General features: G+C 30.8%; 3 protein-coding genes across 3 annotated transcripts; all 3 read left to right on the top strand.

The window, feature by feature from the left end:
* The first annotated feature begins 4,186 nt into the window (after positions 1 to 4,186).
* On the top strand, positions 4,187 to 5,768 carry LOC129912430 (putative inorganic phosphate cotransporter). The gene is made up of 5 exons (XM_055990650.1): positions 4,187 to 4,202; positions 4,261 to 4,397; positions 4,447 to 4,869; positions 4,983 to 5,525; positions 5,586 to 5,768. The coding sequence occupies exons 1-5, from the start codon at positions 4,187 to 4,189 to the stop codon at positions 5,766 to 5,768; spliced, it is 1,302 nt and encodes a 433-aa protein (XP_055846625.1).
* Positions 5,769 to 7,449: 1,681 nt separating this feature from the next.
* Positions 7,450 to 9,124, top strand: LOC129912419 (putative inorganic phosphate cotransporter). Its single transcript, XM_055990638.1, has 4 exons — positions 7,450 to 7,557; positions 7,616 to 7,752; positions 7,802 to 8,881; positions 8,942 to 9,124. Exons 1-4 carry the CDS (start codon positions 7,542 to 7,544, stop codon positions 9,122 to 9,124), a joined length of 1,416 nt encoding a protein of 471 aa, XP_055846613.1. The 5' UTR covers positions 7,450 to 7,541.
* Positions 9,125 to 10,805: 1,681 nt separating this feature from the next.
* LOC129906695 (putative inorganic phosphate cotransporter) lies at positions 10,806 to 12,597 on the top strand. Its single transcript, XM_055982581.1, has 4 exons — positions 10,806 to 10,913; positions 10,972 to 11,108; positions 11,158 to 12,237; positions 12,298 to 12,597. Exons 1-4 carry the CDS (start codon positions 10,898 to 10,900, stop codon positions 12,478 to 12,480), a joined length of 1,416 nt encoding a protein of 471 aa, XP_055838556.1. The 5' UTR covers positions 10,806 to 10,897; the 3' UTR covers positions 12,481 to 12,597.
* Positions 12,598 to 14,860: the final 2,263 nt, after the last annotated feature.

Genomic DNA, 14,860 nt, shown 5'->3' with positions numbered 1-14,860 from the left:
CTACAATATTTTAAAATACATTTTTAAAAAGCCAGAAGCTCATTCTTATCTCTTAAATTTAAATCCACTAAATTTAATCAAGACTTTTTTGAAAAAATGGTCCTCAAACTCAGAATTAAAAAAAAAAATGTTATTAGAAAAATTTAAAATGACTTTTTTCCAAACTTTTTCTAATAAAATATGAATTTATTTAAAAAAAATTTTTTGGCCATAAATATTATCAGTTGAATTTCGAAGCAAAAAAGGTAAAATATATTACACTTTTGAAAAAAAAAAAAAAATGAAAAATTACTTCAATTTCAATGGTTTTTTTTAATTAAAACTGAATTTTTTCATTGAAATAATTAATTTTCTCAAAGACTGTGGTAAATAGGAACTTTAAATTTTTGCTATTTAACTTTCAACAGTAAGGGTTATTAAGTGAATAAAAAATAATTTTATGTTTAGATGTTGAATTTAAAAAAAAAAATAATTTACATTTTTTTTTTCAAAACTTTTATTAAAAAAAGTTCTTCGAAAATGAAATACTTTTTAATTTTTTTCATAAACCGTAATACATATTGATATTTCCTTTTATAATTTGAAATCATAATAAATGCGGCCAAAAAAATTTGAAAATAAATGCATTTTATATTACGACCAAGTTTAAAAAACGACATGTTAAAATTTTTTCAATAGTTTTTTTTTTTCAAAAATCTGAGTTCCATTACCATTCTTTCAAAAGCCGTTCATTCAATTAACTTAATTTTAATTTTACATAATATGACTAAGCTTCTAGCTTTAAAAAAATGTATATTTGAATATTGTAGGTGTTGCCGTTGTGTTCAAATATTTTTTTTTGTGTTTGAAGTCAATTAATAAGAAAATTGCATCTATCGCTTGAACTATGGAAGATTGTCCCTCACTCCCATATATTTTTTTTTCCTTGAATTTCCTAGACAATCTTTTGGCATCAATTAATTTATGAAATTTAAGAAAAATTTTTGAAAAAAATTTGTTTTTGTTCACAAAAATCTTCAATTAAATTTAAAAAATCAAAACGGCAACACCGGCAATTTTAATCTATAGACTTTAAAGTATTTTTAATTACCGACGTTTGAAAAAAAAGATCATCAAAATCTAAGCTGTTCTACCGGGTTCCCTAATATTGCCAATTTTTGAGCTTTAGTTACTCCACTATTAAAATACTACGTTTATCACACATTTCTCATAGAAAATTGGTCTCAAAGTCAAAAAACTATCATGGATAAGAAAAAATTAACAGCTTTATAAATTAATATCTGAACAATTTTCTTCTAAAAATATTGAACGTAGGCCAAGCGAGTTCAGAGGCCAGTACACTCGTCACTGCGCCACCTCACCACATGATTAGCTTCAAATTAAATGATACAAATGGAATAAATGAGTCTGATAATCGGATTGGCATCCGTGAAACAGTTCTGTAACTTTGGCCATAAACACTTGGCAGTAGCACCTTCAAGATGCTGTTGTTGTTCAAAGATTATAAACACACTCATTTTACTTTTAATTTCCGGTCAAATTATCACATCACTTTTATTTGCAACTAAAAATATGCAACACTTAACCACGAACTGTATTCTTTCATTTTCAAAATTAAACTGCGTCTAGTCGGTAATGGGAATAGGTACTCTTACTTTTATATCTTAATTCTTCCAAGAAGATTTTCTTGTTTATTTCTATTAGTTTTCTTTGCCAGAAGGGATAGAGCATTACTTAGCATGTTTTCAGGAATATTTCGTGGCATTCAGCACATTTCCAGGGATATTTCTGTTGATTTATTCTTCGACACTATTCTGATGGTCCGAAATGTTTGGGGTTGACCTCTATTGTTGTGTTGTATTCTGATCACGCAACCTTTTTTTTTTTTCTTTTTGGTCTCACGATTACGATTTTTAGGCTCTTCAATTCTGTTTCATTGAGACTTTGAAAACTTTTCGGCTAAAAAAGTCTTGATTGAAACTTGGAACCAACGGAGAAGTAACAAACGTACAGCTTGAGAATCTTAATAACCCATTTCCGGCGGCTACCAGTTCCAGTTGAATTAGAAACTTGAAATCTTACACACTATCCGTTTTTGGTCCAATTAGAGGAAATCTGAAAAAAAATTTTTGGAAAAGCTTTTGGTTTTTCAGAAAATTCACGTTGCTTTTTCGCAACGTTCGCCGAAAGGGGTATCAAAATTTTTGAAATATTTTTGAAGTGAAAACTTCTTTAGTATCGTAGTGATTTGAAACAAGATGAAACGAAAACGCGACACGACTCCAACTTGTTATAACTTTTTTAATTAATAGATAGATAAATAAAATTTGCACTGTAGATAAGTAAATAAATTAAACTATAATTGTACAAAATTTCAATTAATTCCATTTTCAAAATTCTGAGATAACGGTACAAAGATATTCTTTTTCTACACACGTTTTATCTGTTGATCTAAAGCACATACAAATTTTATTTAACTTTGATACGCATGCTGATAACATAACCTTTTATTTGATATATCAGACATAACGGTAGGTGCTCTACAAGTTACACAATCTTAAATTGAAAAAAATTTAATAATACCTCAATCAAAACAAAACACTTTTGGAGATCTGTTGCCGATTACCTTCCACCAGTGTAGGAAGTACCGTTATCTCAGTTTGAAATATCGACATGGTTGGATTTAAAAAAAATCTTACTTTTTTTGTAGGCATGGTAGAAATATGATTGATACGACATATAAAAAGTGAAATAAGCTTTCAGATGATATTTTATCATAGGTTGTCATTTAAAAAAATAGATTTAATGGGAGAAAAAAGATTGATTTTTGTACTTTTTTGATGAAAAAATTGATTGGGTTCAAAAAATTCTAGCTCTTTTTGTAGATGTTGTATAGACACGGTCGATATAAATATTTTAAGCTGAAACAATAAGCTTTTGGGTGATATAAATTTTATTATAGGTGTGTGGATTTAAAGGTGATAGAATAAAAAAAGGTAGACTTTTTCGATTTTTTTTTTGTAAGAAAAATGATTTTTTAAGGTTTTAAGGTTTTTTTACATGGAGTATGTATCAATTTTATTTGAATATTTTTATGAAGAAATGAACCAAATAAAGACACAATGTGTAATGAAAGGTTGTTGAAAATAAAATAACAAAATTTTTAATAAGTTATACATTATATTTTGATATTTTATGCTTACTAAGGAAGGTTTTTTGTGTGGTACTCATCGAAGCATTTTGGATATGAATCGAGATATTACATTTTTTGCAGGAAAAAACGTATTGTTTGGAACACTTGCGACATCGTTTTGATGACAGTATGTTTGATGTTGTCAAAAAAATGATAAAAGTGACTACTTACAAATTTTGTTATTTTATTTTCAACAATCTTTCATTACCCAGTGTATCTTTATTTGGTTAGTTTCTTTACAAAAATACTCAAATAAAATTGATTCGTAATCCATGTAAAAATAAATTATTTCAAAAATTTTGATACCCCTTTCGGCGAGCGTTGTGAAAACGCAACGTAATGCTTTCATCTTACCTGACAAGCAGGCAACTCAAATAAATTACTTCAGCACTATTTTAGAATATTGTTTGAACCCTTATTGACCTGTAGTTGAGACTATTTAGACATATTATAATTTTGACTATATTTTTCAAAAGTTCAAAAATTTTACCTCAAAATTTACAAAAACTCTAATTTTCATAGCCCCAAAAAAGCTTGAAAAAACTTTTTTCCAAAAAAAATCCAAAAACAGGTCGATTAGATAATTTGACTATCTTTCCAAATCATTTTTTAGTTTATTTAAAAATATAATCAGTTATGTTCCAGAAGTCTTCAAACATGACGTTGCGAAAACGCAACGTTAGCCGGAAATGGGTTAAAATGAATAAATTTATTTTATCTGATAAAATAGTAGTTTGATAACAATAAAAAAACTTTTGATAAAAACTTGTAGCTTGACCAAAGCAGATTTGATACAAAATATAATCTAGATAATTGATACAAAAAAAGTATGTATATTAACTGAAAGCAAAACATTGGCTGTTTGAATAATTGGTTTCAGTGTGATTTGAATACTTGAACAGTGACAATATCGTGATTGAAAGCAACTATAAACGTTAAACAGTGTGAATTTAAATATTTATTGAAGGAATTATAAATATTATAAAACGCATTATGACAGGAACCAAAGGTAAGTTTTTATGAAACAAGACAGACAAAATGTGTAATGTAAACTTTCTACTTTTTAGGTCCATTGATTGGAGCTCGCCATCTTCAAACCCTTTTGCTTTATCTGACACTTGTGGTCAATTTAATTTCAAGACATAGCATTGCAGTTACTTTAGTCGCGATGACCGATGCTCAGACTACAAATCCGAACTTTCCTGTAAGTTAGTTAAATTTCAAGGAATCTAACTCAAGTTTATATTCAACAGGAGTTCGATTGGGACGAAAAACAAAAATCATACATTCTGAGCAGCTTCTTTTGGGGTTATATTGTATCACAGATTCCCGGAGGATATGCTGCTCGAAGATTTGGTGTCAAAGTATGTACTCTAATTGGCACATTTGGAAGTGCAATTTTGGGTCTTTCAGTACCGTTTTGTGTAGTCTGGGGAGGTTGGCAAATATTTTGCGCCATTCGAGTTCTCCAGGGTTTGTGTCAGGGTATAATCTACCCTTGTGTCTATCAACAAATTGCTATGTGGTCACCAGTGGAAGAACGAAATCTACTTGGTGCGCTGACTCAGACCGGTGTTGAAAGCGGTACGATAGTGTCGATGTATGTTACTGGCATTATTGCTGCTTCGGATTTGGGATGGCCAGGAATTTCGTATATTTTCAGTGGCGCTGGAGTGGTTTTTAGTTTAATTTGGTTTATATTTGCTGAAAATACTCCAGCTGATGCAAAGTTTATAACTTCTGCAGAAAGAAATTATATTCTTACTTCTCAAGCAAATGCTAAAAATAGCCAAGAAAAGCAGAAAAGTATAAAAGTTCCATGGAAGGCCATACTACTTCTGGTCCATTCATATCATATTTAGTAGTACAAACTTTTGACAGCTGGGGCTTCGCAACGATGCAGGCTCAAATTCCAGCTTATCTACATGGAGTTTTGAAAATGGAAATCACGAAGAATGCCTTATACTCAGCGCTACCTTATGTGGCAACGTTTGTATTAGCGTTTACATTCATGATATCAGCGGACGTAATACTGAAAAACAAATGGGTTTCATTGCTGGTACTACGAAAGATTTTTAGTACAATTGCTATGTGGGGTTCAGCAGCGTTCTTAATTGGTATTGGATTTCTAAGTGAAACTCAAACAGCCTTAGCAATAACCTTTTTAACTTTAAATGTCGGTTTGGCAAGTGCTTCGGTCATTGGAAGTTTGTTGAATCTAATTGATTTATCGCCAAATCATAGTGGAATTTTGATGGGTTTTACTAATACTTTGTTGAATGTTGTTCCAATTTTGAGTCCAATTGTTGTGGGATTAATTGTTAATGATGCGGTAAGTAACACAAAATATTTTATTCCATCAATTTAAATTAAAAAAGTTCTTCTGCTCTAGACCGATCGATCACAATGGCAAATTGTGTTTCTGATATCAGCTGGATTTTATTTTTTGGGGAACTTGCAGTATTTATTTTTTGCACAAACTGATGTCCAACCATGGGATAGTGAAGATTATATGACGAAATGTGATACTGAAAGAGGAGATAAAATGACACAAGCACCTGTAAGGGATAATTAGTTTTAAATAGGATTTTCTTTTCATAGGTACTAAAGTACAATTTATGTCGAAAGAAAATGAAATACATTTTCAAATCTTCTGTTTTGGTATATAAATATTTGTAATATAATATAATAATTTATTTATAAGCTGTGTTCCTTTGGTTTTAAGTATCTACTGCTAAATACTTCTGGGTGTAATCAACTCCATTTCTTCTATAGAAAAAATGTCTTTGAATGGATTCAGAAGTACTAATAATCATTTTTATCACAAAATCAAAACCGACTTCCATGGATCAAAACGGGGTTTTATGGTTTTTCTCATAGTGTCTATGGCAATAACTGGACGAAATTAAAGTGGGACCAGACTGCAGGCACCAGCTTTCCAATACAAAAAGAATTATCAAAATTGGTTCACTTAGTCCAAAGTTATGAGGTAACAAACATAAAAAAAAAAACACAGACGAATTGAATACTTCCTCCTTTTTGGAAGTCGGTAATAAGCTAACCATTTCGAATAAGTCACTTGAATTATTTTATAATTTTTAGTGTGAGATAAAAGCGTATTTTTAGTTTTTTAAACTATACCTATATTTTATTTAATAATAAAAACCAAAATGAAAAATTAAGAAAATCATAGTTTTTGATAAAAAAAATCGAGTTTGAACCATTTTTTCTTTAAAAACTATTCAATTCAATTCAATTATATTGAATTAAATCAATTTAAATTTTTTAGAAAATTGCCCTTTCCTGTCCAAACAGTAAGACCCCGCTCCCATACGATTTTCTTATTATTTTTACCAATTATACACACTCTTAACTTTTATTGAATTTTATGCAAATAAGGGGTGAAATTTGCATGCATAAAAATTTTTGCGTACACTTACCTCAAATGTAGTTTTTTTATTTATATATTTTTTTAAATATTTAAAAAAAAATAAATGCTTATAACAATAATAATTTTATTGGACCATACCACCTATATAAAGCTCAAATAGTAAGTTTAATAAAACAAAAATCAATTTCATTCACTATAAAGACAGATCACTGTCACAGTTTTAAAATTGTTGACAATTTTATGGAAAATTGGCTTTTTTTTTGACAGAAGCATTATTTTTCGAATCCTAAACTTGCCATCTACCTCTATAGTATCTACATAATTGTACCTATGCAAGTAAAAATAATTTGAGTTGGTGCCTTACAGTAGGAAACGACTTTTGCAGCTGCTGCTTCGGTATGTAAAGTTGGTTGTCGTTTTATCCAACAAAAGGGCGTTAGTCGGTACTAATCGGAAAATTGTGTAACTTTGTTAGACTTTTGCTTTCTCAATAGCATTCATTTTCAATAAAATCGGTGATTCTCTTCACTTCGTCAATGCTTGCATCTACGAGTAAAAACATACTATAGGGTTTTTTCTCCTAGTATTGGCTAAAGATGCTAAAGTCTACCTTGAAACTAAGAGCCAACGGAGAAATGACCAACACACAGCTTGAGAATCTTGAAATGAATAAATTTATTTGATCTAATAAAATAATTTGATTACAACAAAAAACTATTGATAACAATTATAGCATGAAAATAGTAGATTTGATACAGAACATAATCTAATTGATAATTTAAACTCCAACTAACTGAGTAACAAAAATTGACTGGGATATAGTTTGAATTGGATAATTGGTTTCAGTGTGATTTGAATACTTGAATAGTGACAATATCGTGATTGAAAGCAACTATAAACGTCAAACAGTGTGAATTTAATTATTTATTGAAGGAATTATAAATATTAAAACGCATTATGACAGGAACCAAAGGTCAGTTTTTATGAAACAAGACAGACAAAATGTGTAATGTAAACTTTCTACTTTTTAGGTCCATTGATTGGAGCTCGCCATCTTCAAACCCTTTTGCTTTATCTGACACTTGTGGTCAATTTAATTTCAAGACATAGCATTGCAGTTACTTTAGTCGCGATGACCGATGCTCAGACTACAAATCCGAACTTTCCTGTAAGTTAGTTAAATTTCAAGGAATCTAACTCAAGTTTATATTAAACAGGAGTTCGATTGGGACGAAAAACAAAAATCATACATTCTGAGCAGCTTCTTTTGGGGTTATATTGTATCACAGATTCCCGGAGGATATGCTGCTCGAAGATTTGGTGTCAAAGTATGTATTCTAATTGGCACCTTTGGAAGTGCAATCTTGGGTCTTGCTGTACCGTTTTGTGTATTCTGGGGAGGTTGGCAAATATTTTGCGCCATTCGAGTTCTTCAGGGTTTGTGTCAGGGTATAATCTACCCTTGTGTCTATCAACAAATTGCTATGTGGTCACCAGTGGAAGAACGAAATCTACTTGGTGCGCTGACTCAGACCGGTGTTGAAAGCGGTACGATAATGTCGATGTACGTTACTGGCATGATTGCTGCTTCGGATTTGGGATGGCCAGGAATTTCGTATATTTTCAGTGGCGCTGGAGTGGTTTTTAGTTTAATTTGGTTTATATTTGCTGAAAATACTCCAGCTGATGCAAAGTTTATAACTTCTGCAGAAAGAAATTATATTCTTACTTCTCAAGCAAATGCTAAAAATAGCCAAGAAAAGCAGAAAAGTATAAAAGTTCCATGGAAGGCCATACTAACTTCTGGTCCATTCATATCATATTTAGTAGTACAAACTTTTGACAGCTGGGGCTTCGCAACGATGCAGGCTCAAATTCCAGCTTATCTACATGGAGTTTTGAAAATGGAAATCACGAAGAATGCCTTATACTCAGCGCTACCTTATGTGGCAACGTTTGTATTAGCGTTTACATTCATGATATCAGCGGACGTAATACTGAAAAACAAATGGGTTTCATTGCTGGTACTACGAAAGATTTTTAGTACAATTGCTATGTGGGGTTCAGCAGCGTTCTTAATTGGTATTGGATTTCTAAGTGAAACTCAAACAGCCTTAGCAATAACCTTTTTAACTTTAAATGTCGGTTTGGCAAGTGCTTCGGTCATTGGAAGTTTGTTGAATCTAATTGATTTATCGCCAAATCATAGTGGAATTTTGATGGGTTTTACTAATACTTTGTTGAATGTTGTTCCAATTTTGAGTCCAATTGTTGTGGGATTAATTGTTAATGATGCGGTAAGTAACACAAAATATTTTATTCCATCAATTTAAATTAAAAAAGTTCTTCTGCTCTAGACCGATCGATCACAATGGCAAATTGTGTTTCTGATATCAGCTGGATTTTATTTTTTGGGGAACTTGCAGTATTTATTTTTTGCACAAACTGATGTCCAACCATGGGATAGTGAAGATTATATGACGAAATGTGATACTGAAAGAGGAGATAAAATGACACAAGCACCTGTAAGGGATAATTAGTTTTAAATAGGATTTTCTTTTCATAGGTACTAAAGTACAATTTATGTCGAAAGAAAATGAAATACATTTTCAAATCTTCTGTTTTGGTATATAAATATTTGTAATATAATATAATAATTTATTTATAAGCTGTGTTCCTTTGGTTTTAAGTATCTACTGCTAAATACTTCTGGGTGTAATCAACTCCATTTCTTCTATAGAAAAAATGTCTTTGAATGGATTCAGAAGTACTAATAATCATTTTTATCACAAAATCAAAACCGACTTCCATGGATCAAAACGGGGTTTTATGGTTTTTCTCATAGTGTCTATGGCAATAACTGGACGAAATTAAAGTGGGACCAGACTGCAGGCACCAGCTTTCCAATACAAAAAGAATTATCAAAATTGGTTCACTTAGTCCAAAGTTATGAGGTAACAAACATAAAAAAAAAAACACAGACGAATTGAATACTTCCTCCTTTTTGGAAGTCGGTAATAAGCTAACCATTTCGAATAAGTCACTTGAATTATTTTATAATTTTTAGTGTGAGATAAAAGCGTATTTTTAGTTTTTTAAACTATACCTATATTTTATTTAATAATAAAAACCAAAATGAAAAATTAAGAAAATCATAGTTTTTGATAAAAAAAATCGAGTTTGAACCATTTTTTCTTTAAAAACTATTCAATTCAATTCAATTATATTGAATTAAATCAATTTAAATTTTTTAGAAAATTGCCCTTTCCTGTCCAAACAGTAAGACCCCGCTCCCATACGATTTTCTTATTATTTTTACCAATTATACACACTCTTAACTTTTAATGAATTTTATGCAAATAAGGGGTGAAATTTGCATGCATAAAAATTTTTGCGTACACTTACCTCAAATGTAGTTTTTTTATTTATATATTTTTTTAAATATTTAAAAAAAAATAAATGCTTATAACAATAATAATTTTATTGGACCATACCACCTATATAAAGCTCAAATAGTAAGTTTAATAAAACAAAAATCAATTTCATTCACTATAAAGACAGATCACTGTCACAGTTTTAAAATTGTTGACAATTTTATGGAAAATTGGCTTTTTTTTTGACAGAAGCATTATTTTTCGAATCCTAAACTTGCCATCTACCTCTATAGTATCTACATAATTGTACCTATGCAAGTAAAAATAATTTGAGTTGGTGCCTTACAGTAGGAAACGACTTTTGCAGCTGCTGCTTCGGTATGTAAAGTTGGTTGTCGTTTTATCCAACAAAAGGGCGTTAGTCGGTACTAATCGGAAAATTGTGTAACTTTGTTAGACTTTTGCTTTCTCAATAGCATTCATTTTCAATAAAATCGGTGATTCTCTTCACTTCGTCAATGCTTGCATCTACGAGTAAAAACATACTATAGGGTTTTTTCTCCTAGTATTGGCTAAAGATGCTAAAGTCTACCTTGAAACTAAGAGCCAACGGAGAAATGACCAACACACAGCTTGAGAATCTTGAAATGAATAAATTTATTTGATCTAATAAAATAATTTGATTACAACAAAAAACTATTGATAACAATTATAGCATGAAAATAGTAGATTTGATACAGAACATAATCTAATTGATAATTTAAACTCCAACTAACTGAGTAACAAAAATTGACTGGGATATAGTTTGAATTGGATAATTGGTTTCAGTGTGATTTGAATACTTGAATAGTGACAATATCGTGATTGAAAGCAACTATAAACGTCAAACAGTGTGAATTTAATTATTTATTGAAGGAATTATAAATATTAAAACGCATTATGACAGGAACCAAAGGTCAGTTTTTATGAAACAAGACAGACAAAATGTGTAATGTAAACTTTCTACTTTTTAGGTCCATTGATTGGAGCTCGCCATCTTCAAACCCTTTTGCTTTATCTGACACTTGTGGTCAATTTAATTTCAAGACATAGCATTGCAGTTACTTTAGTCGCGATGACCGATGCTCAGACTACAAATCCGAACTTTCCTGTAAGTTAGTTAAATTTCAAGGAATCTAACTCAAGTTTATATTAAACAGGAGTTCGATTGGGACGAAAAACAAAAATCATACATTCTGAGCAGCTTCTTTTGGGGTTATATTGTATCACAGATTCCCGGAGGATATGCTGCTCGAAGATTTGGTGTCAAAGTATGTATTCTAATTGGCACCTTTGGAAGTGCAATCTTGGGTCTTGCTGTACCGTTTTGTGTATTCTGGGGAGGTTGGCAAATATTTTGCGCCATTCGAGTTCTTCAGGGTTTGTGTCAGGGTATAATCTACCCTTGTGTCTATCAACAAATTGCTATGTGGTCACCAGTGGAAGAACGAAATCTACTTGGTGCGCTGACTCAGACCGGTGTTGAAAGCGGTACGATAATGTCGATGTACGTTACTGGCATGATTGCTGCTTCGGATTTGGGATGGCCAGGAATTTCGTATATTTTCAGTGGCGCTGGAGTGGTTTTTAGTTTAATTTGGTTTATATTTGCTGAAAATACTCCAGCTGATGCAAAGTTTATAACTTCTGCAGAAAGAAATTATATTCTTACTTCTCAAGCAAATGCTAAAAATAGCCAAGAAAAGCAGAAAAGTATAAAAGTTCCATGGAAGGCCATACTAACTTCTGGTCCATTCATATCATATTTAGTAGTACAAACTTTTGACAGCTGGGGCTTCGCAACGATGCAGGCTCAAATTCCAGCTTATCTACATGGAGTTTTGAAAATGGAAATCACGAAGAATGCCTTATACTCAGCGCTACCTTATGTGGCAACGTTTGTATTAGCGTTTACATTCATGATATCAGCGGACGTAATACTGAAAAACAAATGGGTTTCATTGCTGGTACTACGAAAGATTTTTAGTACAATTGCTATGTGGGGTTCAGCAGCGTTCTTAATTGGTATTGGATTTCTAAGTGAAACTCAAACAGCCTTAGCAATAACCTTTTTAACTTTAAATGTCGGTTTGGCAAGTGCTTCGGTCATTGGAAGTTTGTTGAATCTAATTGATTTATCGCCAAATCATAGTGGAATTTTGATGGGTTTTACTAATACTTTGTTGAATGTTGTTCCAATTTTGAGTCCAATTGTTGTGGGATTAATTGTTAATGATGCGGTAAGTAACACAAAATATTTTATTCCATCAATTTAAATTACAAAAGTTCTTCTGCTCTAGACCGATCGATCACAATGGCAAATTGTGTTTCTGATATCAGCTGGATTATATTTTCTGGGAAATTTGCAGTATTTGTTCTTTGCACAAACTAATGTTCAACCATGGGATAGTGAAGATTTTATGACGAAATGTGATACTGAAAGAGGAGATAAAATGACAAAAGGACCTGTAAAGGATATTTAGTTTTAAATAGGATTTTGTTTTCATAGGTGCTAAGTTTAATTTATGTTGAACAAAAATGAAACACATTTTCAAATCTTTTATTTATATAAAAGGAACTGTTAGAAAATGTGCATATAAATAAATTAATATTAATTAATATTTTTTAATATAATATAATATAATAATTTATTTATTCAAAGTCTTTGTTTACAAAAAGGGAAAAATAAAATAACACCTAAATTATCAAGACTAGTGATGGGCAGGACATGACTAGTGATCAGGGCCGTCTTTAACTAGCCTGGGGCCCTTGGGCACACAAGAATTTGGGGCCCTTTTGGAAAGTAAAATAAGTACAATGGTTGGCTTAAAGGCAATGGTTATGGTTAAAAAGGGGTGCCAATATATCGTTCCATATAAAGTAGCTAATGTTTTTATTATTAACAGGGGGTGCCAATAATACGTGCATTGAGACATCAATCGTTGCCACTGCCAATAATTGTACTTTTTATACTGCCAATAATTATACCCTGTATCCGTTATAAGTTTCAGTTTGAAGAATTGGAAAAAAAGAGCTCAAACGGATTGATAGATTTGCTAAAAACTAAGTACAGACGATTTGTACGTGATTTCCAAGAGCAGTTTTTTTATATTTTTGTATTTTTATTTTATATTTTATATTTGGATATATCCAAAATAAAGTTTTCGAGATATTGCAAAAAAAAATTGTAGTGCTGTAAATAAGGCCGCAAGTAGGACCGTTATTAACGGTACCTACTTGCCATAGAACCGATTTCTTAATGTAAACTACACAACCGATTTTAATGAAAATTTTGACATAAAAAAGGTTTATACTGATATTAAAATTAAGAAAAATAGAATAATGTTTGGATTATAAAAATTAATTTTGTTTTTTTTTTTTTGAAAAACAATTCTTTTTAAAGTTATTTAATGAATTGTATGTGTCAGTCTTTAACCCTCTTCTGCATACGAAGCCAATATGGTTTTGTCTGTTTGTATGCACTTTTCTCTTTTCTGTTACAAAAAAATGGTAAAGATTAAATACAATCCTCTTCTTTGTGTTTCTGAAAATCCATAGAGATAGTTTTTTTCGTGTGTCCGACCCAAAATAAAGGTGTATTTTATGATCACAGGTGAGTCGATCAGTCGTGTACATTGAAATCGAAAGTGTAGAATATATTCATACTTTAAGTGTTAATTACTGCGTTTGTTTGGAAAGTAAAGTGGAATTAAAAATTTATTTCTGATCGATTGTTTAATTGTGTATGCTATGAACCAATTTTTATTGTAAAAAAAATATTGGCCTGTTCTTGGGAGGGTAAAAAGTACGGAAGCCATATTTGGCTTCGTATGCATTAAGGGGTTGTAAATCTACACAATCTGTTTAATTTTTTTGTTGGAAAATTTTGTTTCTTTACATTGTTATTTTGCTTGGAAGCTATGTTTTACTTCAGAAATGGAGCCCCTTCGCTTTTAGAGACATTTTTCTCATGTTAACCCCATTTCCAGCGGCGTAACCACAAAAATTTAAGGGGGAGGGGGGCTCACCTATAATATTTTTCAATCATTTTATTACTTTTTAGCTTTTGTAAGATCTGGGAGTGGGTGAAAATGTTTGAGCAAGACTTACTTCGACAGTGGAATGAATTTGAACAAGAAAAAATATATATAACGGACAAAAACAAATTGCTTTTCTCGGTTCATTGTCTTAAAATGAGCAAAATTTGAATTAATTCTTAACCTTTTGTAATGCAATGTATTTATTTTAATTTATTTTGTTTTTAAATGATAAATATTTATCTTTTGATATTTTTAATTTTATTCTTTACATAGTCTGAATAAATAAAATTTCTTACTCCTTAATGCATACGAAGCCAAATTTGGCTTATAAACAAATTTTTTAAAGAAACTAATTTAAACAAATTTTTTAATGTAAACCGTTTTGAAACAACCCAAAGAACCCATGTAAAGCATTTTTTTAATTTTTTTCGTCCGCTAATAATATTAATTCATGCAGTAGAGGGTTAAATACGAGAGCAATTCGCAATTCAAATTCAAAAATGGTGCCAACCATTGTACCATGGCATTTTCCATTGAACCAAAACATTGATGTACCATCGACGAGCCGGCAAAAGTTTTTTCTTAAACGTTTTCCAACGGAAAAAATATTGATGTTTTTTTACCGACGAATTGATTCTTTTTTCGTCTTTTAATGCAAATCTACACATATTTTTACACTGATTTTAACACGCACTACAAGTTTGACAGTTTTGCAAACTTCAAACGAAATTATTATTTAAGGAAAAAGATAATGGATGAGAATTCGTTGTTTTTATTAATAAATAATAAATAATCTTACCTACAGTGGAAAAAATGATATTTT

This window comes from Episyrphus balteatus, chromosome 1 (assembly GCF_945859705.1).
Source record: "Episyrphus balteatus chromosome 1, idEpiBalt1.1, whole genome shotgun sequence".
In the NCBI taxonomy this organism is placed as follows: Eukaryota; Metazoa; Arthropoda; class Insecta; order Diptera; family Syrphidae; genus Episyrphus; species Episyrphus balteatus.
Note: the sequence above shows the minus strand (reverse complement) of the source record. Positions and strands in the feature narration are given on the sequence as shown.